The sequence below is a fragment of the Physella acuta genome, unplaced genomic scaffold (assembly GCF_028476545.2).
Source record: "Physella acuta isolate Inbredline_101_S28 unplaced genomic scaffold, ASM2847654v3 ptg000970l, whole genome shotgun sequence".
Lineage (NCBI taxonomy): Eukaryota > Metazoa > Mollusca > Gastropoda > Physidae > Physella > Physella acuta.
The window spans coordinates 78,549-106,082 of record NW_026732487.1 but is presented as its reverse complement, the minus strand read 5'-3'; the positions used below and the strand labels follow the sequence as shown (position 1 = coordinate 106,082).

Below are 27,534 nucleotides of genomic sequence, written 5' to 3'. Positions count from 1 at the left end.
TGACAAATATATTATACCAAGTATGACAAATATGTTATACCAAATATGACAAATATGTTATACCAAATATGACAAATATGTTATACCAAATATGACAAATATGTTATACCAAATATGACAGATATGTTATACCAAATATGACAAATATGTTATACCAAAGATGACAAATATGTTATACCAAATATGACAAATATGTTATACCAAATATGACAAATATGTTATACCAAATATGAAAAATATGTTATACCAAATATGAAAAATATGTTATACCAAAGATGACAAATATGTTATACCAAATATGACAAATATGTTATACCAAATATGACAAATATGTTATACCAAATATGAAAAATATGTTATACCAAATATGAAAAATATGTTATACCAAAGATGACAAATATGTTATACCAAAGATGACAAATATGGTATACCAAATATGGCAAATATGTTATACCAAATATGACAAGCCATTTTTCCCGACGTAATAAACATGGTAGAAGTCATAATTATGTTCTAACATTATCTGGTGAGGTGGACGATACACAGGTTTTTTTTTTAAAACGAACCCTAATCTATATCGTACCGTTTAACGCAAAAGTAGGCCTAGTCTATTTTAAAAAATCGATCATATGAGAACGGCAACAAAATGTATACATAACGCATCCACGGGTGTAAGATTAGAGGGGTGGCATTAGGCACAGGTGTAAGATTAGAGGGGTGGCATTAGGCACAGGTGTAAGATTAGAGGGGTGGCATTAGGCACAGGTGTAAGATTAGAGGGGTGACATTAGGCACAGGTCTAAGATTAGAAGGGTGGCATTAGGCACAGGTGTAAGATTAGAGGGGTGGCATTAGGCACAGGTGTAAGATTAGAGGGGTGGCATTAGGCACAGGTGTAAGATTAGAGGGGTGGCATTAGGCACAGGTGTAAGATTAGAGGGGTGGCATTAGGCACAGGTGTAAGATTAGAGGGGTGGCATTAGGCACAGGTGTAAGATTAGAGGGGTGGCATTACGCACAGGTGTAAGATTAGAGGGGTGGCATTAGGCACAGGTGTAAGATTAGAGGGGTGGCATTAGGCACATGTGTAAGATTAGAGGGGTGGCATTACGCACAGGTGTAAGATTAGAGGGTGGCATTAGGCACAGGTGTAAGATTAGAGGGGTGGCATTAGGCACAGGTGTAAGATTAGAGGGGTGGCATTAGGCACAGGTGTAAGATTAGATGGGTGGCATTAGGCACAGGTGTAAGATTAGAGGGGTGGCATTAGGCACAGGTGTAAGATTAGAGGGGTGGCATTAGGCACAGGTGTAAGATTAGAGGGGTGGCATTAGGCACAGGTGTAAGATTAGAGGGGTGGCATTAGGCACAGGTGTAAGATTAGAGAGGTGGCATTAGGTGCAGGTGTAAGATTAGAGGGGTGGCATTAGGCGCAGGTGTAAGATTAGAGGGGTGGGATTAGGCACAGGTGTAAGATTAGAGGGGTGGCATTAGGCACAGGTGTAAGATTAGAGGGGTGGCATTAGGCACAGGTGTAAGATTAGAGGGGTGGCATTAGGCACAGGTGTAAGATTAGAGGGGTGGCATTAGGCACAGGTGTAAGATTAGAGGGGTGGCATTAGGCACAGGTGTAAGATTAGAGGGGTGGCATTAGGCACAGGTGTAAGATTAGAGGGGTGGCATTACGCACAGGTGTAAGATTAGAGGGGTGGCATTAGGCACAGGTGTAAGATTAGAGGGGTGGCATTAGGCACATGTGTAAGATTAGAGGGGTGGCATTAGGCACAGGTGTAAGATTAGAGGGTGGCATTAGGCACAGGTGTAAGATTAGAGGGGTGGCATTAGGCACAGGTGTAAGATTAGAGGGGTGGCATTAGGCACAGGTGTAAGATTAGATGGGTGACATTAGGCACAGGTGTAAGATTAGAGAGGTGGCATTAGGTGCAGGTGTAAGATTAGAGGGGTGGCATTAGGCGCAGGTGTAAGATTAGAGGGGTGGGATTAGGCACAGGTGTAAGATTAGAGGGGTGGCATTAGGTGCAGGTGTAAGATTAGAGGGGTGGCATTAGGCACAGGTGTAAGATTAGAGGGGTGGCATTAGGCACAGGTGTAAGATTAGAGGGGTGGCATTACGCACAGGTGTAAGATTAGAGGGGTGGCATTAGGCACAGGTGTAAGATTAGAGGGGTGGCATTAGGCACAGGTGTAAGATTAGAGGGTGGCATTAGGCACAGGTGTAAGATTAGAGGGTGGCATTAGGCACAGGTGTAAGATTAGAGGGGTGGCATTAGGCACAGGTGTAAGATTAGAGGGGTGGCATTAGGCACAGGTGTAAGATTAGATGGGTGACATTAGGCACAGGTGTAAGATTAGATGGGTGGCATTAGGTGCAGGCGTAAGATTAGATGGGTGACATTAGGCACAGGTGTAAGATTAGATGGGTGGCATTAGGTGCAGGTGTAAGATTAGAGGGGTGGCATTAGGCGCAGGTGTAAGATTAGATGGGTGGCATTAGGTGCAGGTGTAAGATTAGAGGGGTGGCATTAGGCGCAGGTGTAAGATTAGAGGGGTGGGATTAGGCACAGGTGTAAGATTAGAGGGGTGGCATTAGGTGCAGGTGTAAGATTAGAGGGGTGGCATTAGGCACAGGTGTAAGATTAGAGGGGTGGCATTAGGCACAGGTGTAAGATTAGAGGGGTGGCATTAGGCACAGGTGTAAGATTAGAGGGGTGGCATTAGTCACAGGTGTAAGATTAGAGGGGTGGCATTAGGCACAGGTGTAAGATTAGAGGGGTGGCATTAGGCACATGTGTAAGATTAGAGGGGTGGCATTAGGTACAGGTGTAAGATTAGAGGGGTGGCATTAGGCACAGGTGTAAGATTAGAGGGGTGGCATTAGGCACAGGTGTAAGATTAGAGGGGTGGGATTAGGCACAGGTGTAAGATTAGAGGGGTGGGATTAGGCACAGGTGTAAGATTAGACTAAGATTGTCTGCTGTCTTTTATGGACGACATGCTGACAACTACCTCGGCGATCTCCTAATGTCATTCCCTTAAATACCTTCCCATAAAGTCCTTCACTTAAAGTCCTTCCCTAAAAGTCCTTCCCTGAAAGTCCTTCCCTAAAAGTACTTCCCCTTAAAGTACTTCCCCTAAAGTCCTTCCATACTTCTACTCTTACAAAATGCTCTATGTGCTTCATCCCACCCTGACTTATCTAGAAATTCCTGAGTCCCACGACCAAAGTGACAGAATGGATCATGTACTGTTCTACCACCTACTTTATCGTGCCTATGATGTTCAACTACAGAAACCACTACCAGTGGTCAGCGGGGGCCATCGCTATTTATCTGGCCTGGTTCAACTGTTACATGCACATTCAGAGGTTTGCCCAAAACACATTGTCTTTGATTTTAGTCACTTTTTAAGGGGGTTGAAAATTTTAAACCATTAGCACACAAAAAAATTGAAATCAGTGTTTCCTCAATAAAACTGTAATCCGTAAAGCGATCTTCAATTATGAAATTAACTCATAGAAGCAACAAACGCTTTTATTACATATTCAATCTTTAAAAAAAAGTTTTAATGCTTGATTTTATAAATGTCGATGAAACACGTAGGCCTACTACGCAGATGAAGAAGATGAAAATAATTTACTGCACAGGTTAAATGAGAGCTTTACAGCTCCTCAGATGACGCCCCAGGTGCTAGGGGGCGCTGGGGCGTCACGGGCAGCTGCCGGTAGATCTGGGGCTGCTGCAGCAGGCGTGAGGGAATCTTTCACGCTGCAATTCCTCAGTTATATATATATATATATATATATATATATATATATATATATATATATATATATATATATATATATATATATATATATATATATATATATATATATACAGAGAGATAGAGAATGATAGCATTCGTCTAATCTGGGTGCTCCCCCTAGGCCAAAAACCTGTGTTTGCCTCATGTAGGTTCGACTACTTCGGCATCTACGTTGTCATGTACATCGAGACGATGAAGACTTTGCTCAAAGTGTTGCTGCTCTTTTTTATGCTCGTCATGGCGTTTGGTCTGGCCTTCTATGTCGCTCTAAGTGATGAGGTGAGTCGGTACATCAGTGTGTCGCCCCATTGTAAGTCGGTACATCCGTGTGTCGCCCCATGGTAAGTCGGTACATCAGTGTGTCGCCCCATGGTAAGTCGGTACATCAGTGTGTCGCCCCATGGTAAGTCGGTACATCCGTGTGTCGCCCCCCCCCCCATGGTAAGTCGGTACATCAGTGTGTCGCCCCCATGGTAAGTCGGTACATCCGTGTGTCGCCCCATGGTAAGTCGGTACATCAATGTGTCGCCCCATGGTAAGTCGGTACATCCGTGTGTCACCCCATGGTAAGTCGGTACATCAATGTGTCGCCCCATGGTAAGTCGGTACATCAGTGTGTCGCCCCATTGTAAGTCGGTACATCCGTGTGTCGCCCCATGGTAAGTCGGTACATCAGTGTGTCGCCCCCCCCCCATGGTAAGTCGGTACATCAGTGTGTCGCCCCCATGGTAAGTCGGTACATCCGTGTGTCGCCCCATGGTAAGTCGGTACATCAATGTGTCGCCCCATGGTAAGTCGGTACATCCGTGTGTCGCCCCATGGTAAGTCGGTACATCAGTGTGTCGCCCCCATGGTAAGTCGGTACATCAGTGTGTCGCCCCATTGTAAGTCGGTACATCCGTGTGTCGCCCCATGGTAAGTCGGTACATCAGTGTGTCGCCCCCCCCCCCCATGGTAAGTCGGTACATCAGTGTGTCGCCCCATTGTAAGTCGGTACATCCGTGTGTCGCCCCATGGTAAGTCGGTACATCAGTGTGTCGCCCCCCCCCCCATGGTAAGTCGGTACATCCGTGTGTCGCCCCATGGTAAGTCGGTACATCCGTGTGTCGCCCCATGGTAAGTCGGTACATCCGTGTGTCGCCCCCCCCCATGGTAAGTCGGTACATCAGTGTGTCGCCCCCATGGTAAGTCGGTACATCCGTGTGTCGCCCCATGGTAAGTCGGTACATCAATGTGTCGCCCCATGGTAAGTCGGTACATCCGTGTGTCACCCCATGGTAAGTCGGTACATCCGTGTGTCGCCCCATGGTAAGTCGGTACATCAGTGTGTCGCCCCATGGTAAGTCGGTACATCCGTGTGTCGCCCCATGGTAAGTCGGTACATCCGTGTGTCGCCCCCCCCCCCCCATGGTAAGTCGGTACATCAGTGTGTCGCCCCCATGGTAAGTCGGTACATCCGTGTGTCGCCCCATGGTAAGTCGGTACATCCGTGTGTCGCCCCATGGTAAGTCGGTACATCAGTGTGTCGCCCCCATGGTAAGTCGGTACATCAGTGTGTCGCCCCCCCCCCCCCATGGTAAGTCGGTACATCAGTGTGTCGATAATCTTGCAGCTTAAATTAAAATTTGAAACCTTTATTTTTGATGGGACTGCATGGTCGTTTGGTAGAGCTAACAACTGCTCGAGTTTTAGTGTTAGTCTCGAGTCTGTACAACGTCCCTGAGTTCATCCAGCTCTGATGGGTACCTGACACATTAGTGAGACGCAGGCGGCTGAGCATAGTGTTGACCACACTATCCCTTCATATGCCAAGGTCACAAAAACAGCTTAACTCTACTTCACTTGCCCCATGGACCGTCAAAACGAAACTTGATTATTTACCAACCAATAGTTAACAAAAATTGATTATTTACCAACTAATATATAGTTAATAAAACTTGATTATTTACCAACTAATATATAGTTAACAAAACTTGATTATTTACCAACTAATATAATTAACAAAACTTCATTATTTACCAACTAATATATAGTTAACAAAACTTGATTATTTACCAACTAATATATAGTTAACAAAACTTGATTATTTACCAACCAATAGTTAACAAAACTTTATTATTTACCAACCAATAGTTAACAAAACCTGATTATTTACCAACCAATAGTTAACAAAACTTGATTACTTACCAACTAATGTATAGTTAACAAAACTTGATTATTTACCAGCCAATTGTTAACTAAACTTGATTATTTACCAACCAATAGTTAATAAAACCTGATTATTTACCAACCAATAGTTAACAAAACTTGATTATTTACCAACTAATATATAGTTAACAAAACTTGATTATTTACCAGCCAATGGTTAACAAAACTTGATTATTTACCAACCAATAGTTAACAAAACTTGATTATTTACCAGCCAATGGTTAACAAAACTTGATTATTTACCAACCAATAGTTAACAAAGCTTGATTATTTACCAACCAATAGTTAACAAAACTTGATTATTTACCAAACAATAGTTAACAAAACTTGATTATTTACCAACCAATAGTTAACAAAGCTTGATTATTTACCAGCCAATAGTTAACAAAACTTGATTATTTAAAGCCTAATATATAGTTAACAAAAATTTGATTATTTACCAACCAATAGTTAACAAAACTTGATTATTTACCAAACAATAGTTAACAAAACCTGATTATTTACCAAACAATAGTTAACAAAACTTGATTATTTACCAACCAATAGTTAACAAAACATGATTATTTACCAACCAATAGTTAACAAAACTTGATTATTTACCAGCCAATAGTTAACAAAACTTGATTATTTAAAACTTAATATATAGTTAACAAAACTTGATTATTTACCAACCAATAGTTAACAAAACTTGATTATTTACCAACTAATATATAGTTAACAAAACTTGATTATTTACCAACCAATGGTTAACAAAACTTGATTATATACCAGCCAATGGTTAACAAAACTTGATTATTTACCAGCCAATGGTTAACTAAACTTGATTACTTACCAACTAATGTATAGTTAACAAAACTTGATTATTTACCAGCCAATTGTTAACTAAACTTGATTATTTACCAACCAATAGTTAATAAAACCTGATTATTTACCAACCAATAGTTAACAAAACTTGATTATTTACCAACTAATATATAGTTAACAAAACTTGATTATTTACCAGCCAATGGTTAACAAAACTTGATTATTTACCAACCAATAGTTAACAAAACTTGATTATTTACCAGCCAATGGTTAACAAAACTTGATTATTTACCAACCAATAGTTAACAAAGCTTGATTATTTACCAACCAATAGTTAACAAAACTTGATTATTTACCAAACAATAGTTAACAAAACTTGATTATTTACCAACCAATAGTTAACAAAGCTTGATTATTTACCAGCCAATAGTTAACAAAACTTGATTATTTAAAACCTAATATATAGTTAACAAAAATTTGATTATTTACCAACCAATAGTTAACAAAACTTGATTATTTACCAAACAATAGTTAACAAAACCTGATTATTTACCAAACAATAGTTAACAAAACTTGATTATTTACCAGCCAATAGTTAACAAAACTTGATTATTTAAAACTTAATATATAGTTAATAAAACTTGATTATTTACCAACCAATAGTTAACAAAACTTTATTATTTACCAGCCAATAGTTAACAAAACTTGATTATTTACCAAACAATAGTTAACAAAACCTGATTATTTACCAAACAATAGTTAACAAAACTTGATTATTTACCAGCCAATAGTTAACAAAACTTGATTATTTAAAACTTAATATATAGTTAATAAAACTTGATTATTTACCAACCAATAGTTAACAAAACTTTATTATTTACCAGCCAATAGTTAACAAAACTTGATTATTTACCAACTAATATATAGTTAACAAAACATGATTATTTACCAACCAATAGTTAACAAAACTTGATTATTTACCAGCCAATAGTTAACAAAACTTGATTATTTAAAACTTAATATATAGTTAACAAAACGTGATTATTTACCAACCAATAGTTAACAAAACTTTATTATTTACCAGCCAATTGTTAACAAAACTTGATTATTTACCAACTAATATATAGTTAACAAAACTTGATTATTTACCAACCAATGGTTAACAAAACTTTATTATTTACCAACTAATATATAGTTAACAAAACTTGATTATTTACCAGCCAATAGTTAACAAACCTTGTATTTCATCCACCCCAGCCTACCCAGTCCAACAAGTTCCCCTTCCAGTCCATCTACAGGACTTTCATCATGATATTCAATCTGGATTTCCTCATCTCCTTCGGCACGGAAGATTTTAATTTTATCTCGTTTTTCTTGTTGGCATTGTATCTTTTACTGCTGCCGACTTTGTTGGTCAATTTGATGGTACGTTACACCTCATGTTTTGTTTTATCACAGGGTTGGTCACGTTTGATTTAATTTAACTGTAATCATTTGGTTTAGTTTGTCATAATGCGCACGCAGTTTGCGATCGCTTATAGTAGAGTGATCGCTTGCATTATTGTGATGTATAGCAATTATTTTCTACTTTTTAGTTCAATCAGAAAACGTGGGTTTTTTTTTTAAACTTTTTTAATGATAATTATTTTAAATTTTATGTAATGTTCATAATTGAAAATTATTATTCGAAGTATATAAAATGAAAATTGTTTTTAAAGACTTTCAATAGTAATTTTTTTAACTCATAAATTTAGACCGTGAGCAGTATAATAATCTAACACTTAAATCCATCGAAGTATCCACGACAAACATTTTACAAACGAACATACAGAATTGAACTTTATATATTAGATAACAAAACTCTTGTCTGGCAACAATCGTGTAAGTTGATAGCGTGACAGAAAACAAACCAAATCTCACCAGCTCCCAAATTTTCCTTTACCAACGATAATAAATTATTTTTTCTACGCTTATCTTTACTAGCTAAATGATTGTGTTCATTAGGTTTATTTTAATAACCAAATAAAAGTCATATAAAATAAAATATGAGTTGCAACCCTTGAAAAAAAATCATTACTTAGTAGTTGTTTTATAATCCCTGCAAAAGTGTTCAAGGATTTTCTCCATCACTCGTAGATTGGAGTGGCTGTGGGAGACATTGCCTCCGTTCTCGCAAACGCTCGTGAAAAGAAACTTGCCACTCAGGTAGGAATTGTTAACAAACTTGCCACTCAGGTAGGACTTGTTAACAAACTTGCGACTCAGGTAGGGTAGGACTTGTTAACAAACTTGCGACTCAGGTAGGGTAGGACTTGTTAACAAACTTGCCACCAAGGTAGGACTTGTTAACAAACTTGCCACTCAGGTAGGACTTGTTAACAAACTTGCCACTTAGGTAGGACTTGTTAACAAACTTGCCACCAAGGTAGGACTTGTTAACAAACTTGACAGGTAGGACTTGTTAACAAACTTGCCACCCAGGTAGGACTTGTTAACAAACTTGACAGGTAGGACTTGTTAACAAACTTGCGACTCAGGTAGGGTAGGACTTGTTAACAAACTTGCGACTCAGGTAGGGTAGGACTTGTTAACAAACTTGCCACCAAGGTAGGACTTGTTAACAAACTTGCCACTCAGGTAGGACTTGTTAACAAACTTGCCACTTAGGTAGGACTTGTTAACAAACTTGCCACCAAGGTAGGACTTGTTAACAAACTTGACAGGTAGGACTTGTTAACAAACTTGCCACCCAGGTAGGACTTGTTAACAAACTTGACAGGTAGGACTTGTTAACAAACTTGCTACTCAGGTAGGACTTGTTAACAAACTTGACAGGTAGGACTTGTTAATAAACTTGCTACTCAGGTAGGACTTGTTAACAAACTTGCCACCCAGTTAGGACTTGTTAACAAACTTGCGACTCAGGTAGGACTTGTTAACAAACTTGCCACCAAGGTAGGACTTGTTAACAAACTTGACAGGTAGGACTTGTTAACAAACTTGCCACCAAGGTAGGACTTGTTAACAAACTTGCCACCAAGGTAGTACTTGTTAACAAACTTGCCACTTAGGTAGGACTTGTTAACAAACTTGCCACCAAGGTAGGACTTGTTAACAAACTTGCCACTCAGGTAGGACTTGTTAACAAACTTGCCACTCAGGTAGGACTTGTTAACAAACTTGACACTCATTGTTAACAAACTTGCCACTCAGGTAGGACTTGTTAACAAACTTGACACTCATTGTTAACAAACTTGCCACTCAGGTAGGACTTGTTAACAAACTTGCCACCAAGGTAGGAAGAAACGTGTCACAAATATAGGACTAGTGAGAAACTTGTCACACAGCTAAATGTGCAGCAATTTTCAATGATAGTTTTTACGTATTTCAATCATTATTACCGCAAAACCAATTTTTACATTACCATACAAGCAAGCAAACAATGGGGGGGGGGGGGGGAAATTAAACAAAATTATTTAAATATACATCTACATTAGCTCTTTAATTGTATTAGGTGATTGTTATGTTGGATTGATTTGTGGGGATTGCCTTGGGGATTTTGACTTTTTGGAAGAGGCAGGTGGTTATGCCGTTTTCGGGTAAGAGCGATTTTTGGGAATGTTCTACTGTTTGGTAATGTTGCAGTTTTTAATTACTGCACTATTATGAAATAAAGAAACTTGTTGCATATTACTTGTTAGGTCTTGAACGTTGTTAGGAACAAACTCAGATGTTTTGAACGTTGTTTGGAAGTAACTCAGATGTTTTGAACGTTGCTAGGAACAAACTCAGATGTTTTGAGCTTTGTTAGAAACAAACTCAGATGTTTTGAATGTTGTTAGGAACAAACTCAGATGTTTTGAACGTTGTTTGGAAGTAACTCAGATGTTTTGACAGGTGAAGTTTTTCGCCAACATAGAGAACACCTTCCCCTTCTTGACTGGCCTGATCGCTGACACCTACACCGTCTACCCTAACGCCGACAACTACGATAATGGATATCTTGGCAGGGTAAGCTGTATAGGGCTAAATGACTTAAACGTGGTAGAATACAACGCACAGGTTAAATCTGGATAAAGTGAGAAGAAGAATATGGTCTGTGCTGATAAATCTGGATATAGTGAGAAGAATATGGCCTGTACTGATAAATCTGGATAAAGTGAGAAGATAATATGGTCTGTACTGATAAATCTGGATAAAGTAAGAATAATATGGCCTGTACTGATAAATCTGGATAAAGTGAGAAGATAATATGGTCTGTGCTGATAAATCTGGATATAGTGAGAATAATATGGCCTGTACTGATAAATCTGGATAAAGTGAGAAGAATAATATGGTCTGTACTGATAAATCTGGATAAAATAAAAATATTATGGTCTGTACTGATAAATCTGGATAAAGTGAGAAGAATAATATGGCCTGTACTGATAAATCTGGATAAAGTGAGAAGAATAATATGGTCTGTACTGATAAATCTGGATATAGTGAGAAGAATAATATGGTCTGTACTGATAAATCTGGATAAAGTAAGAATAATATGGTCTGTACTGATAAATCTGGATAAAGTGAGAAGAATAATATGGTCTGTACTGATAAATCTGGATAAAATAAAAATAATATGGTCTGTACTGATAAATCTGGATAAAGTTAGAAATATAATATGGTCTGTACTGATAAATCTGGATAAAGTAAGAATAATATGGTCTGTACTGATAAATCTGGATAAAGTGAGAAGAATAATATGGCCTGTACTGATAAATCTGGATAAAGTGAGAAGAATAATATGGCATGTACTAAATCTGATCAGTGGCGGAACTAGAAAAAAAGGGCCACCCCGCAAAAAAAAATTCTGGGCCCCACCCCTATACATATATATATATATATATATATATATATATATATATATATATATATATATATATATATATATATATATATGTATATATATATATATATATATATATATATATATATATATATATATATATATATATATATATATATATATATACAAACACGGGATACAAACATTGGATACTCATTACTGGCCTGATCGGGTTTTGAAAAAAATCTTTTTTTTTTCAATTTAAAATAATTTTATATTATGTCTTGTGTGTGAGAGCATTAGTCTGTTTAGACTTTTTTTTTTTTTAAAGATTTAGAACTAGTTTACTGTAATACTGCCCACCTTCAAAATTTAGGCCGGTCAAAAGAATATAAAACGTGAAAGTTTTGTATGTGTAATGGTTTCTCGTGTTATGTTTATTTTTATGTTTTTTTTGTTTTTATATCATTTGTTTTAAATATATTTCCTTTTTATTTCATTCTTTAGTATGTATTTTTTTAAAAATAATAATTAAGAGAAGTAATTGCTTTTTAATTTATTCAGTACAAATATATTAAAAGGAGCTTAAGAGCACCCCTATTTAACTACTCAAAAAAGGGAAATAAGTCATGGAAGTGTTTTGAACGTTTGCCCATCTTACACACTACAGCTCAGGCATATATTTTTTTTACGCAACAGCATGTGTTAGCTACTGTATAACATCACTACTGTAGTAGATCTGTTTGTTATTTACAAAAGCTTTTATCGTCAAGTCAAAAATGCAAGAAAATTATTTTTTTTACTGTAAAAAATGTATTATGGTCGGCTAAGGGCCCCTAAATGGCGTGGGCCCCCCCGCATTGCGGGGTCTGGCGGCACTGTAGTTCCGCCCCTGAATCTGATCATATCCAGCGCTTTGTTTAAATATTTTAGCCATCTGACCTTCATCCAACGGATATCGCGGGTTGTCCTATTAACCTTTCAAGTGAAAGTTTCTTTAGCGTGGTTTATGGGTTGTTACATAGTGTGGTTTATGGGTTGTTACACACCTGGCTTTTTCAGCCAACGCTCATATATATATATATATATATATATATATATATATATATATATATATATATATATATATATATATATATATATATATATATATATATATATATATATATATATATATATATATATATATATATATATATATATATATATATATATATATATATATATATATATATATATATATTTCCATTGAAACTAAACTGAATGAATTTTTCCAAAGTTACTGAAGCTGTATGCAATGAGTGAATCAAAGACAAATGAAAAATACACTACCGATATTTCGATGATTAGCAAGACGTAAGCTTTTTATTTTAGTTTTGTATTTCCTTTAACTCTTTGTGGCAGTTGGATTGCTCTTGTGTTCAGCCGGGTCGGCTCCCTTGTGCCCTGCCCATCATATGCCCCAAATATGGCGTCGTCCAGCCTTTACCTTACCCAGGGTCCAGCCTTTACCTTACCCAGGGTCCAGCCTTTACCTTACCCAGGGTCCAGCCTTTACCTTACCTAGGGTCCAGCCTTTACCTTACCCAGGGTCCAGCCTTTACCTTACCCACCCCCAGCCTTTACCTTACCCAGGGTCCAACCTTTACCTTACCCAGGGTCCAGTCTTTACCTTACCCAGGGTCCAGTCTTTACCTTACCCAGGGTCCAGTCTTTACCTTACCCAGGGTCCAGCCTTTACCTTACCCAGGGTCCAACCTTTACCTTACCCAGGGTCCAGTCTTTACCTTACCCAGGGTCCAACCTTTACCTTACCCAGGGTCCAGTCTTTACCTTACCCACCCCCAGCCTTTACCTTACCTAGGGTCCAGCCTTTACCTTACCCAGGGTCCAACCTTTACCTTACCCAGGGTCCAGCCTTTACCTTACCCAGGGTCCAGCCTTTACCTTACCCAGGGTCCAACCTTTACCTTACCCAGGGTCCAGCCTTTACCTTACCCAGGGTCCACTTTCAGCCTTTCCCTTCCCCAGGGTCCAATCTTTACCTTACCCAGGGTCCAGCCTTTACCTTACCCAGGGTCCAGCCTTTACCTTACCCACCCCCAGCCTTTACCTTACCCAGGGTCCAGCCTTTACCTTACCCAGGGTCCAGCCTTTACCTTACCCAGGCCCCAGCCTTTACCTTACCCAGGGTCCAACCTTTACCTTACCCAGGGTCCAGCCTTTACCTTACCCAGGGTCCACTTTCAGCCTTTCCCTTCCCCAGGGTCCAACCTTTACCTTACCCAGGGTCCAACCTTTACCTTACCCAGGGTCCAGCCTTTACCTTACCCAGGGTCCACTTTCAGCCTTTCCCTTCCCCAGGGTCCAACCTTTCCCTTCCCCAGGGTCCAACCTTTACCTTACCCAGGGTCCAGCCTTTACCTTACCCAGGGTCCAGCCTTTACCTTACCCAGGGTCCACTTTCAGCCTTTCCCTTCCCCAGGGTCCACTTTCAGCCTTTCCCTTCCCCAGGGTCCACTTTCAGCCTTTCCCTTCCCCAGGGTCCACTTTCAGCCTTTCCCTTACCCAGGGTCCAGCCTTTCCCTTCCCCAGGGTCCAGCCTTTACCTACCCCAGGGTCCACTTTCAGCCTTTCCCTTCCCCAGGGTCCACTTTCAGCCTTTCCCTTCCCCAGGGTCCACTTTCAGCCTTTCCCTTACCCAGGGTCCAGCCTTTCCCTTCCCCAGGGTCCAGCCTTTACCTACCCCAGGGTCCACTTTCAGCCTTTCCCTTCCCCAGGGTCCAGCCTTTCCCTACCCCAGGGTCCACTTCCAACCTTTCCCTTCCCCAGGGTCCAGATGTTGAGTGTAAAGATCCGGCAACAGAACCAGATGCTGCTTCAGATTGCCACCAAAATGAAGATCCAGCTGGAAGGTCACGACGTCCAGACAGAGGCCACCGTCAAGAAGATGATCGTTGGCATTTTATCAGAGGCCAAAATAGACTAGATATAGTCAGCTCTACGGCAGAGGCCAAAATAGACTAGATATTGTCAGCTCTACGGCAGAGGCCAAAATAGACTAAATATTGTCAGCTCTACGGCAGAGGATAAAATAGATAAGAATGGGCATTTTATTCTGGGGGATGCTGGACACGTTGGGTGAAAATATCGTCGATCTGGATGACGGCAAAACATTCATCACCTCAGTCTAATTGTAAAGTCTGTGATTTTTTTCGTCAGTTTGTTCAATAAATATTAAAGTGGTCCGCACCTTTGGGCATACGGATATGTCGGTGATAACATATTGCCTATAGTTTTAGCACATCTTATATGTAATTTAGTCGTAGGCGGGGTGGGGGGAGGTAACACGCCCTGTGGAAATCACACTACGTGTCACACGACCTAGTAACGCCACTGCTTATATTAGGCCAAAATAGACTAGAAATCCTCGGCATAATTTCAGAGGCAATTTAAAAGATATACTCGGCACTATATCAGAAAACAAAATGAACTAGTAGTCGTTGACATTATAATCACAAGCCAAAATAAAATCTTATCAGAAACTACAAGAGACCAGAAATTCTAGACAGTTATCGGGGACAAAAACGGCCTAATTCTAGCAAATTGTACAGTCTCGCGCTCAATACAATTGATCTGAATCAAGCAGGTCTATAAAAAAAAATGTCTTTCAACGACATAAAGTATTATCCATTCAGCAACTCGGTGAACTCATTTTAAACGTTTTTCGTCTTTATATTGTCCCAGTAAAATTGTTTATACCATTCTGTCTTTAAAGGTTGTAAAATTATAAAGTCACTGTGATTTAACATTGTATTTTTTTATGTGAGGTCATTCTAGCTTTTAATCTAGCTTTTAATTGAAAATGTTGTTACATTAATACTTCTAATAATGTAGAACTTTGTTTTTGCAAGATGTATATTTCAATCTGTATTAGCTGCTTAACGCCATTTCAAATTCGTTATGACATTTTAAAATAAATATTTGAATTGAAAAGCTAGAGGCGTTTATTGGTTTATTGCATGCATGAAGTTTATTTTAATATATTAATATATATATATATATATATATATATATATATATATATATATATATATATATATATATATATATATATATATATATATATATACCATAAATAATCGGATGAACAATAAAATCTTTATTTTCATTCCATGAGAATTATATTGAAAAGGGGGGGGGGGCTTATTATTGGTCAACCTACTTCTGGATCCACTTCTGGCTATTAGCTGTCTATTGTAAGCATACCGTGCGAGTCAACTCAATAAAAGAATTGAAAGTTTATATATTTTAAAAAATTGTTTGACATTACACCTCACGGGGAAAGTCATTTTGATCGGCGACACAAGACTTGATTATATAAATGGATTTCAAAAAGCTAACAAATGTTACCACCTCGACAATAGTTTTGTCTTTGTCACTTTACTCAAATGTTGAACACAATAGCAGACAAAATAAATAAGCCACAGTGGAGGGGGGGGGGACAGGTTCATCGCCTTTTATAACTTATATATTGAAATAAAAGTCAATGACCAAACCCCATAAAGCTGTGAGGTGTCATAGACCGAAGCTGCCTGGAAAATAATTCCCCTTCGGGAAAACCACGACATGTCGTTAAAACTGACCCTTGGCCGTATTTTGTTATATAAATATGTCAAATTAGCGTGAATATCTGAGGTGAATTTTCAAAATATGTTATGGCACTTTTAGGCTATACAAGGGGCATCAATCATCGATAAGTCACTAATCGATAAGTCTCTCGGCTGATAGGAAAAATTGCCGGTCAACCTCTACATCTTGCCCTTGCCTAAAAACTGACTGCTGGGGACCGCTTTTTCATATACGCTTATATATATATATATATATATATATATATATATATATATATATATATATATATATATATATATATATATATATATATATTGCTTACATATTTTTAAAATGTCCTTGACACCCCCCCCCCCCCCGTGAAACATCGTGAAGTAGTAGACCTAATGAATGGAGTAGAGTGTATCTGTTATGTAATATGATAAGCTTGATGCCCAGTAATATATATATATATATATATATATATATATATATATATATATATATATATATATAGGCCTATAGGGTCTCAACATCGTCAACGATATCAGTCGCCATACTGTATTGTCTAGTAGAGTCCACCCAGCTCTGATGGGTACCTAATTCACCTTAGGAAAATAGATATATACCGAGGTCTCTGGAGCAGATGAACTATTTCATCTGCCCTAAGTATCTTAGGCACGGTGGGGGGGGGGGGGGGGGAGGATAAAATGATACTGTTTTGTTTACCTACTACTATGATTATTAGTGATTAAAGATGTGACTCTTGCTTTTCTTTTTAGCTAGTTAAATAGTTGTTCATTATTAAATAAATATGGAAAGAAATCATTTTATTTTCTACTTTTAATGCATACTTATTTAAAAGCTTTTTATTTTTTTTTAAATTGTAAATTTCTTAAAAGTTAATTTTTGAAAAAGGCGCCAGCCTTGAAAATGACCTAAATATCAAATCCCCCCTTCCTCTCATATACATTAATTGATCTAGTAAAATTGTAATCCAGCTCACTTTATTTATAATGCAATATAATTTTAACCTTAATTTGTCAATATGGTAAGTCTGATCGAGATAAACATAAGGGCAAAATGATAATTTTCTGTAGATCTAAACTCTGGTTTGGAATATTTGGCTTTGCTAAAAATATTTATGATTATATAAATTAATTTCATAACATAAATAATTGTAAATAGATCTAAATTTAAATATGTGTTGCTTGCTCTAAATAAATTATCAACATCAAAAATAAAAAAATTGAAATAACATTTTACTCTGTAAAATTTTATTAAAATCATCCAGTTTTCTATTGTTGCTTAAATGTATTTCCGGTTTCCTTTCTGACAACTAACGCTTCATGTTACTGAGTTAGCCCATCAGACTGTTTTGATTAAATAACTTGTTAATAAAATATTTTTTAGCTGAGACTATAACATATCATTAGAACATGGGAGCAGAAGATGAAGTACTCAAAATTGGAAAGAAATTAGAAAAGCTTATTTCCAGCAATACGGCTGTAAGTTGTCTCGATATTTCGATAAGTTGAAAATAAAGTTGAAAAATTAAATTTGGGGCAATGGGCAGAATGGGGGAATTCCGAATTACCAAATTGAATTAGAATCTAGATTCTAATTAGTAGTTTTTCTTACTATTTGTGAAATCTACTTAATTCTCAATTTAAACATGACAACTGAATAAAAAACGTCCATACTTTATCCTCTAGGCACTAAATTTGGGGGTTGTAGCGAGTTTAGACTAAATTATTGAATTTTAAATTTATTTGTCACTCACAGCTATGATATGACGGATCATCCATGACAACCTGGTTAAAAGTTGAAAGGTTTAACTTTTTAAGTGACCGTGAAATAGATCTAATTTTTTTTCACAAGAGAGTTCCTAAAAGTAGAATTGGCCCGTCTATCGTCGGGTAATATTTTTAGAGGAAAAAAATTTAAGAGAATGTCATCAGAAAAGAATTTAAAAAAAGAAAAGACAGAAGTGATGTTTGAATTCTTTTATTTCTTTAATTTTATGACATTTTTTATTGTACAAAAGAGCAAAATAAAAAACCATGCCAGGTAAACGTATCCATTCAAATAGCGGTCACGTGGTCAAAAAAAATTTTAAAAATGTGGTTGTCATTTCTCGGTCGATCTTATAAAAAAACGGTTGAAGATATTTGATTTATTTTTTCATAGAATGATAAAACTAATAATGCTTTACTATGGAAATCAATTTTGTGAGAGGGAGATCTATATTTAAAAAGTTAAATTATTTTGAATGACACCGACTTTAAATTTAGCCTACATTCCCCAAAGCAATTTCTGAAAATGCTTTTCTGGCATATTTAACCTTGCCACCTATAGCATGTTTTTATAACGTGAAAACCCGCCATTTTACTCGTGATAAACATTTTTAAAAGTAATTCTAAGAAGGTCTCTCGAACTAAGTCGAAAAACTCGCCGGAAGTCATGGTCCGATCCTTACGCCATGTTCTGGTTAGCAACCAAGGACGCTTTTAAGTTAGCGAGCCTCCCTACTAATTAGCCTAACTAAATTTGTATATTCTTCTAGGCTATTGAAAATTATTGAGATCCATCTCAAACTAACCAGACACTAAATTTTAGGCAGATTCTAGACAGAAAAAGATGCGTAAAGCTCTACAATTACCTGGTTTTTCTTGTCATCTACATGATCGCTGTTTAGGTCTATGTTTTGTCTTGATGGCACAGGGATTAACACAATAAATACTTAAATAGTATATTTAAATAGGCTATTAAAATAGATTTTTTAAAAATATTTTATATTTAACTTATAGACTAGAATGCTTTGCTAACTATACTATACCTCAACCCCTGATGACCCGCCTGCAGCGTAACTGCTCGACCACACAGTATAGATAGTTTTGTCAGAAGAATTAAGCTAAAAGAGTAATTGATCCCATTGCGCAGCTATAAATCTATTAATTGAGTCAATGCGAAGCTATTAATAGTATTTAATTTGAGCCAATTGTGCATAGGCTTATATTTAGAACATTTTGTTTTGCATCTTTTGCCAGCCAGATTGTGCTTAGGGGAAAATCTTTTTCATAGAAGTCACTTCAAAAAAATAATTCATTTAATGAAAAGTATAGGCTATCATCCCATTGTTTTTCAAAACTTCCTCTGCTGATTTCAAGAAAAATTGGCTAATGTGAAGTACATGGTTTTGGAAATGTATAATACATAATTTAGTGGGGGTGGGACCTCTGATGTACCTGAACAGGTGATAACTGACCAAGTGATGCCGCTTATCATAAGTAAAAATTACAAAGAAGTTTTTAACATTGTGATTGGACATTGTCTGCTTTAAAATTTTAGCTCTGAAAAGTCTTTTTACATGCAATAACAATACTACTATATATTTGTTTTGCAGGACCATACTTCAGCATTAGACTTGCTCAAATCTTTGAGAGATTCAAAAATGACTCTTGAAGTCTTGCAGGTAATCAGTGCCTCATTCTCCAACGTATCATTTTTCAATTATTACAATGATATAAACATGACCACTTCTGACTTTAAAGTACTTTGTAGCTTGCTAATAAACTCTTTTTTGTTTGTTTAGAAAACTAGAATTGGTATGACGGTGAATAACCTCCGCAAAGCAAGCAGCAATGATGAAGTTGTAACTCTGGCAAAAACCTTAATTAAAAATTGGAAAAAACTTTTGCCAGCAGGTAGCCTTTATATTTTACTAAAAAAACTGAAAGTGGATACATTTGTTGTTTAGAATGAATGTATAAATTTTTAAATGTGATATAATACTTCACTATACTGTAGCATAACTAATTCATTATGCTTTTAACAAGTGGATATTCTATTTTTGTAACCATTGACATGGCTACTTCAATATTGTTTGCTTCAGAAAGTCCTAGTGGCCTCAGTAGATCTACCTCCCGCTCATCTGGAGATGCAAGCAGTCAGAGGATGGACGAAACTTCCAATGATGGCACAGACGAAGGGAAAAGTCAAGGGGAGAAAGATAGTTTAATTCAAAGTAAAACTCATAACACAACAGATGCTGTTCGTATAAAATGTAGAGATCTCTTATTGGCAGCTTTGAAAGTCAGCGGTAAGATTAGTGGCTGTGTGTTTATCATACATTTTGTCATACATAGGAAACATTTTTTGTTTTTTTTTGAGTCAAAATCAATTTTTCAAGCATAACTTAATATAAATGTGTGTGCATTTTTATTACAAAAAACTAATACAGAGTTATTGTAACAGAAATCCCAGAAGGTGCCCATGACCCAGAAGAGTTATCAGCGGCAATAGAAGATGGTAAATACATTTTTTTTATCTTGCCATATCAGCCTTGTGAATGAGTGTTTCTAGAGTGTAGCTCAAGGGATGTAAAGAATTACACCAAAATTTGGACATGGTGTTATTAGTATAAGTAAAATGTTATAAATCAATTAAATCAAGACAAATACTAAGTCTGAATTTCATAATGTATTTTTTAAAATAATATTTTGGTATTGATGCAGTGTTGTATGTTGTTTATCCTCAGCAATATTTGAAGAGTTTGGTAACACAGACATGAAGTATAAAAATCGGGTGAGAAGTCGAGTGGCCAACTTAAAAGACTCAAGAAATCCACAGCTGAGACAAAATGTCCTGATTGGACTCATCTCTGCACAGCACATCGCAGCGATGACCGCTGAGGTTTGTCTTTAAATATTCCTTTTAAACATATTGTTGTTGCTTACTAAAAGTGGTTCTAGGGATTTCTTTTTCATGTATTACCTAAACATTAAAATTTGACAACTTTCAACTCTTCTAGCTGTATTAGCAAACTTTTTTTTATTGGATGAAAAGCTTAGAAAAGAAATAATAAGTTAACGGCTATGTGTACACACGTCTCAGTGGTTTAAAAATGTCAGCTTGGTTTCTGGTTTGGTAAAATCTAGGGGATTTTGTTCAGGATTGACTAAAACATGAGTGGCACCCTGTTGACTGAACATCCCATATTGATTTGTATATTTTAGGAAATGGCAAGCAAAGAGATGAAACAATTGAGAGAAAAACTGACCAAAGAGGCCATCAATGACCACCAGATGGCTAAAACAGGAGGGACAACAACTGACCTGTTTAAATGTGGCAAATGTCATAAGAAGAACTGTACATACAACCAGGCAAGTTTATTGTCTGCTCATTGAACAGTGGGCATCAAATTATGTGAAGGGTTAAAATAATATTGGGCATTAAATTATGTGAACGGTTCAAATATGAATAGTGGGCATTAAATTGTGAGAAGGATTAAAATAATAGTGGACATTAAATTATGTGAAAGGTTAAAAAATAGTGGGCATTAAATTATGTGAAGGGATTGAATAAGAATCATCTTTTTCTGTTGGTGTTCAAGACACATGGGGCAGATAAAGTAGAGTTATGAAGGGATAGTGTGGTCAGCACTATACCCAGCTGCCTTTGCTTTCCCAGTACTGCTTTGGGCAGTAAAATATGTGAAGGGTTAAGATAAGAATCGTGGGCAAAAAAGTATGGACAGGTTTTTCTGATTGGCCTCAAGAAAATTGTTGGTTTGTTTTTGTATAACTGAACATGGCTAAAGGGTTCCTCTGATGTTATGTGTGTATGTTGGTGGATTGTGTGTGAAGGGTTGCTCTGATGATTTGTCATGTTTGTATGGTGTTGGGGTGTGTGTGAAAGGTTGCTCTTACATCATGGTGTTTGGTTGTTTGTGAAGGGTTTCTCTGATGATTTGTCATGTGGGTATGGTGTTGGGTTGTGTGTGAAGGGTTGCTCTGACTTCATGTCGTGTGTATATGTTGTTGTGTTGTGTGTGAAGGGTTGCTCTGACGTCATGTCATGTGTATATGTTGTTGTATTGGGTTGTGTGTGAAGGGTTGCTCTGACGACATGTCATGTGGGTATGTTGTTGTATTGGGTTGTGTGTGAAGGGTTGCTCTGACTTCATGTCATGTGGGTATGTTGTTGTATTGGGTTGTGTGTGAAGGGTTGCTCCTGACGTCATGTCATGTGTATATGTTGTTGTGTTGTGTGTGAAGGGTTGCTCCTGACGTCATGTCATGTGTATATGTTGTTGTGTTGTGTATGAAGGGTTGCTCTGATGTCATGTGTATATGGTATTGGGTTGTGTGTGAAGGGTTGCTCCTGACGTCATGTCATGTGTATATGTTGTTGTGTTGTGTATGAAGGGTTGCTCTGATGTCATGTGTATATGTTGTTGTGTTGTGTGTGAAGGGTTGCTCTGACGTCATGTCATGTGTATATGTTGTTGCCCATAGGTCCAGACAAGAAGTGCTGATGAGCCTATGACCACCTTTGTGTATTGTAATGAGTGTGGCAACAGATGGAAGGTAAGCTGCCATAATTTAACTTCTTCTTTACCAGTTTTAAACTCTTGCTTCTAGGTTGGACCTCTTAGGTTAGGACACTTTACAAAAACACAGGTTGAAATTTTGTATATCAGTCTGAAAATAATTTGTAACTACATGATTTCACATTTATTTTTGTTTAAAAACTTAATATTCAGTAACAGTTTGAGATACATAATGAGAAGCTTAGAGGCTTTGAATACTCTGTATTATCATTTCTTCACTATTTAAATATTTTGTGCAGAAACTTTACAAAATCATATTTTGTACCTGCACTTTTTTTCTGACTGGTAAAAGTTAACCCTGTGCCCACACCACCTTTCCTGGTCTGACTAAAAAATTAAAATGTGACTTTGTTGTATCAGATGTCAATGCTTGATTTTATTTTTCCCTCTAGTTTTGCTGATCCACCTGGTGTGCTATGGAGGAAGAAGTACTGGATGTATCCATCTCCACTATGTTGTGTGACACACAGTTGTCCAATGTGTATAGGCTGCTTGCACACCTATATTTTCCACATTTGATATGGAAACATTGTGAACAATCCCTGAGAAAACAAGGAAGATTTTATCAGTTATCTCTTTAGGATAGATAGGATTGGACGTTGATTCAAAGTTCGTCGACTTCAAATTTAGGACTTTAATTACAAAGTGTGTGCAAGTGGTTTTGTTTTCATTTGTTTCTAAGATGCACTCTACAGTAAGTCTTTGAATGAATTAAAATATCTTAAGAATACAATTTGTTGCATAAAAATTGTCATGTTTGCATATTAACTAGCTCAGTACAGATTTTTTTATAACTGGCATGCAAGTTGGGTTGCAGGACTGGATAAAGTTTATGAACCTTTACTTAAGGCAATATTTGACTGTTCAAATATCTATTTTCTTTGGCTAAATGCTGAAATAAGTTCTGAGTTTTAGTTCTTGGAGAAAAATATTCTGGTGATATAGTAGAACTGGTTTTTTTTTAGATTTCCTGCAACATGTTTAGTTGAAACATGTATGACATGCTTCTGTCAACACATAAGCCCCTACCCAACATTTAACTTTTGCATTTATGTTTTATAAGCTTCATATGTGTTTGAGGAACTAGATTTCTTCAAGGAAAAAAATGTTTTTCTCCCCTCAAAATAATTTCTAGAAGGAATGATGATAGGTTTTATTCTGTAACATGTCTGACTCTATCAGGTTAAAGTTTTCTTTCTTAGCCAATTCAGTTTTTGAATCACTAGACTAACGTCTATATGTCTGGGGGCTCTTTCACCCATCACAAGATGGGGCTAGTCTAGACCATCACAAGGTGGGGCTAGTCTAGTCCATCAAAAGGTAGGTCTAGTCTAGTCCATCTTGTTACCAGTCAAACGTACACCCTAATGTTTTCATTGTCAAACAGGAATGTTGATCCCCTGTAACAGTGAGACCTAGACATTTTCATGTAAATAACCTTTTCTTCGTATTTCTGTTCTTTTGTAGCAGATACTCAAATGGATTGTTCTTAACTGTAGCATGTCTATTCACTATATTTGTAATTAGTTTCACTTAAAGTGCTTGTTAGGATTACTTCATGCACACACTGATGAGGTTTTTGGGCAGTCCTAAACCCCTTACACACAGAACAAAACTATAACATTTTGGACAGTCCCTGCCCTACAGACCAAAGCTATAACATTTCGGACAGTCCCTGCCCTACAGACCAAAACTAAAACATTTTGGACAGTCCCTTCCCTACAGACCAAAACTATAACATTTTGGACAGTCCCTGCCCTACAGACCAAAGCTATAACATTTTGGACAGTCCCTTCCCTACAGACCAAAGCTATAACATTTTGGACAGTCCGTGCCCTACAGACCAAACTATAACATTTTGGACAGTCCCTTCCCTACAGACCAAAACTATAACATTTTGGACAGTCCCTTCCCTACAGACCAAAGCTATAACATTTTGGACAGTCCCTGCCCTACAGACCAAAGCTATAACATTTTGGACAGACCCTGCCCTACAGACCAAAGCTATAACATTTTGGACAGTCCCTGCCCTACAGACCAAAACTAAAACATTTTGGACAGTCCCTTCCCTACAGACCAAAACTAAAACATTTTGGACAGTCCCTGCCCTACAGACCAAAACTAAAACATTTTGGACAGTCCTAAACCCCTTACACACAGAACAAAACTATAACATTTTGGACAGTCCCTGCCCTACAGACCAAAACTAAAACATTTTGGACAGTCCCTGCCCTACAGACCAAAACTAAAACATTTTGGACAGTCCCTGCCCTACAGACCAAAACTAAAACATTTTGGACAGTCCCTGCCCTACAGACCAAAACTAAAACATTTTGGACAGTCCCTGCCCTACAGACCAAAACTAAAACATTTCGGACAGTCCCTTCCCTACAGACCAAAACTACAACATTTTGGACAGTCCCTGCCCTACAGACCAAAACTAAAACATTTTGGACAGTCCCTTCCCTACAAGACAAAACTAAAACATTTTGGACAGTCCCTGCCCTACATCCACCATTCCCCATATGATTGCTAGCTTCGGAAAAGTAAATCAGTAGGTTAAGGGTATATCAATACTTCTAAATTCTAGCATGAGAAGATGTTGATAGTATTAGATTAATCCTACCTAGACAATATAATAATATCACCATGCAGGATGTTGTACATACACAATTGTTTTATTCTGTTGAATGTGATGTTGAGCTGCTAGATAATTAGTTCATTAATTAATTACAGCTCATTCATTTTGTTTTCTTAAAATTTTTAAAAAGTAATTTTGTATGTAAATACTAAATCAAATTAAATGGAAAGATTAAATATTTCTATAATTTGAACTTGATGTTGCATTAAAAATAAAGGAGTAAAAAAGATGTTGTTTCCTTTGTTGATAGTAATAATAATAAAAACTGGTCATTTTCTATGTACTTTTGTGCTTGTTTTCTCTGTTCATAGCTGTAAAAAAAAATAAACTTCCGGTCATACGGAATCACTCAAAATTTGACTACGTCAAGGGTAAAGAGTTAAATACCTATGTATAAAATTTCGTTTACTTAACTGAACCGATAATAGTGTTTTGTTTTTTAGAAACCGGAAATACACTTCCGGATATTACAGGTCGCTCAATATTTGAGAGTAATTCTTAAAAATTACTCAAGCTATCGTTTTGCCACGGCAATAAAATATCACTTCCTTTTAACAGAAATCGTTCATAATATGAAAGAAAATGTAGCATACAATCCAATACTTACATTTCAAATGCCGTCGACCTAGCTTTATAAAAGTTACTTGTCTTGACTTTTTTAGAAAACGAAAGCAAACTTCCTCTTCCTGTTACCGGAAATCTTGCAAAAGTTGATAGAAATCAACAGTATAACATAATACTTTTTAAATGAAATTTGTCGCTACCTAATTGAAGAGGTACACAAGTTATTGCCTTGGAGTACAGACGGACAGGATTGGAAAACTTTTCCGGTTACGGAAGGTTGTGAAACGTTAAAATTTGTCAAAATCTCGATTTAGTCTTTTGCACGATTACAGTGTATTCTTTATATTCTATATACGGTAAAGTGAGAAGGCGTAGTGCGGCGAAAACTGACAGATTATCATTTTTGTTGGAACCGTTTACCTCATTCACATAATTGTCAGATAACTGAACACTTCACCACAAGACAATTGTCGCAACTACGTAGTTTTCTCAGCTAAAAATTAATTGAACCCATCTTTAATTACGCATTCGTAAATTATTAAGTTTTTGTCATCCAAGATACACTAATCTGATCAAGAATGACTGAATGCATTCGAAAAATTCAGTGTTATTTGTTAAAATATTATTTGACCACAAAAACGTTTTTTTTTTAAAGATGCGTGTTTGCTTTTTACTTTCTCCTATATACAAAGTCTTGTAATCGTGCAAAAAAAAAAAAAACGAGATTTTTTTCAAATCTCGATGTTTTACACCTCCCTGAGTTGGAAAAACATTTTTTGCAATCTTGTCCGTATGTCTGTGTGTGTCTGTAAACACGATAACTTGAGTACCGTTACAGCTAGGTTGATGAAATTTTATATATAAGTATTTTATCAAAATCGCAGATCCGTATCAACTTTTGAGCGATTTCCGATAACCGGAATGGGTACGTTTTCTACTTTGAATTTTTCAAAATCCTATAACTTGAGTACTATTTCAGATAGATAAATGAAATTTCACATGTAAGTAAAAGATCTAATCCTCTACCTTCTCAAATTTTGAGTAATTTCCGTTGACCGGAAGTACTAATTTACGCTATTTCCGATTTCTCAAAAAACACATATAAAGTTATAAAATACTAATAATATTCCGCACTATTAATAATAGTATTATGCACATTTTGTTTTGGCGTTCGCTTGGTGCGCAATTCTTTTTTTCTACGAGATTCTATTCTATTTTTAAAAGTTTAAGTAATTAAAAGTCTATATTCCGAGTTGCCATCCCACGTAGTGTTATATAAGAATATTCGAGGAAGTTTAGGGACAGTGCCGGCGCCAGGTTATTAAGCGCCCTAGGCAAAACTTATTTTAAAAAAGTCCCCCCCCCACCCCCGCAATTTTTTTCGTGCCCCCGGGGACAAACTTTCGATGTGCACCCCCACCCCCCTCCTCAAACTTTCGATCTGCCCCCCCCCCCCCTCCAACTTTCAATTTGTTTTTCCAACTCATTTTGGCGCCCCCCTACGGCCAGCGCCCTAGGCGACCGCCTAGTTCGCCTTATAGGTAGCGCCGGTCCTGTGGGGAGATCACTCCCGGTTTATTTTCTATTGGATAGATCTAGCAGATAACAATGTTTTTTTTTTTAAATTTCGTTTGCATTGTGTGAGTTTCAGAGTTGCATCGG

At 37.0% G+C, this 27,534-nt stretch overlaps 2 protein-coding genes across 2 annotated transcripts in view; both read left to right on the top strand.

The window, feature by feature from the left end:
- The window catches only part of LOC131954057 (transient receptor potential cation channel subfamily A member 1), a 29,595-nt gene extending 14,038 nt beyond the window's left edge, over positions 1–15,557 (top strand). The window contains exons 13-19 of the mRNA XM_059317557.1: positions 3,222–3,385; positions 3,975–4,104; positions 8,095–8,262; positions 8,974–9,042; positions 10,735–10,848; positions 12,942–13,018; positions 14,495–15,557. Coding sequence (XP_059173540.1) covers positions 3,222–3,385; positions 3,975–4,104; positions 8,095–8,262; positions 8,974–9,042; positions 10,735–10,848; positions 12,942–13,018; positions 14,495–14,651 — 879 coding nt within the window. The 3' untranslated portion in view covers positions 14,652–15,557. The remainder of the gene's footprint in view (positions 1–3,221; positions 3,386–3,974; positions 4,105–8,094; positions 8,263–8,973; positions 9,043–10,734; positions 10,849–12,941; positions 13,019–14,494) is intronic.
- A 2,044-nt stretch (positions 15,558–17,601) lies between these two features.
- LOC131954066 (transcription elongation factor S-II) lies at positions 17,602–25,585 on the top strand. The gene is made up of 9 exons (XM_059317566.1): positions 17,602–17,781; positions 19,680–19,748; positions 19,869–19,980; positions 20,169–20,375; positions 20,531–20,584; positions 20,814–20,968; positions 21,292–21,438; positions 22,573–22,644; positions 23,060–25,585. The coding sequence occupies exons 1-9, from the start codon at positions 17,713–17,715 to the stop codon at positions 23,066–23,068; spliced, it is 894 nt and encodes a 297-aa protein (XP_059173549.1). The 5' UTR covers positions 17,602–17,712; the 3' UTR covers positions 23,069–25,585.
- Positions 25,586–27,534: the final 1,949 nt, after the last annotated feature.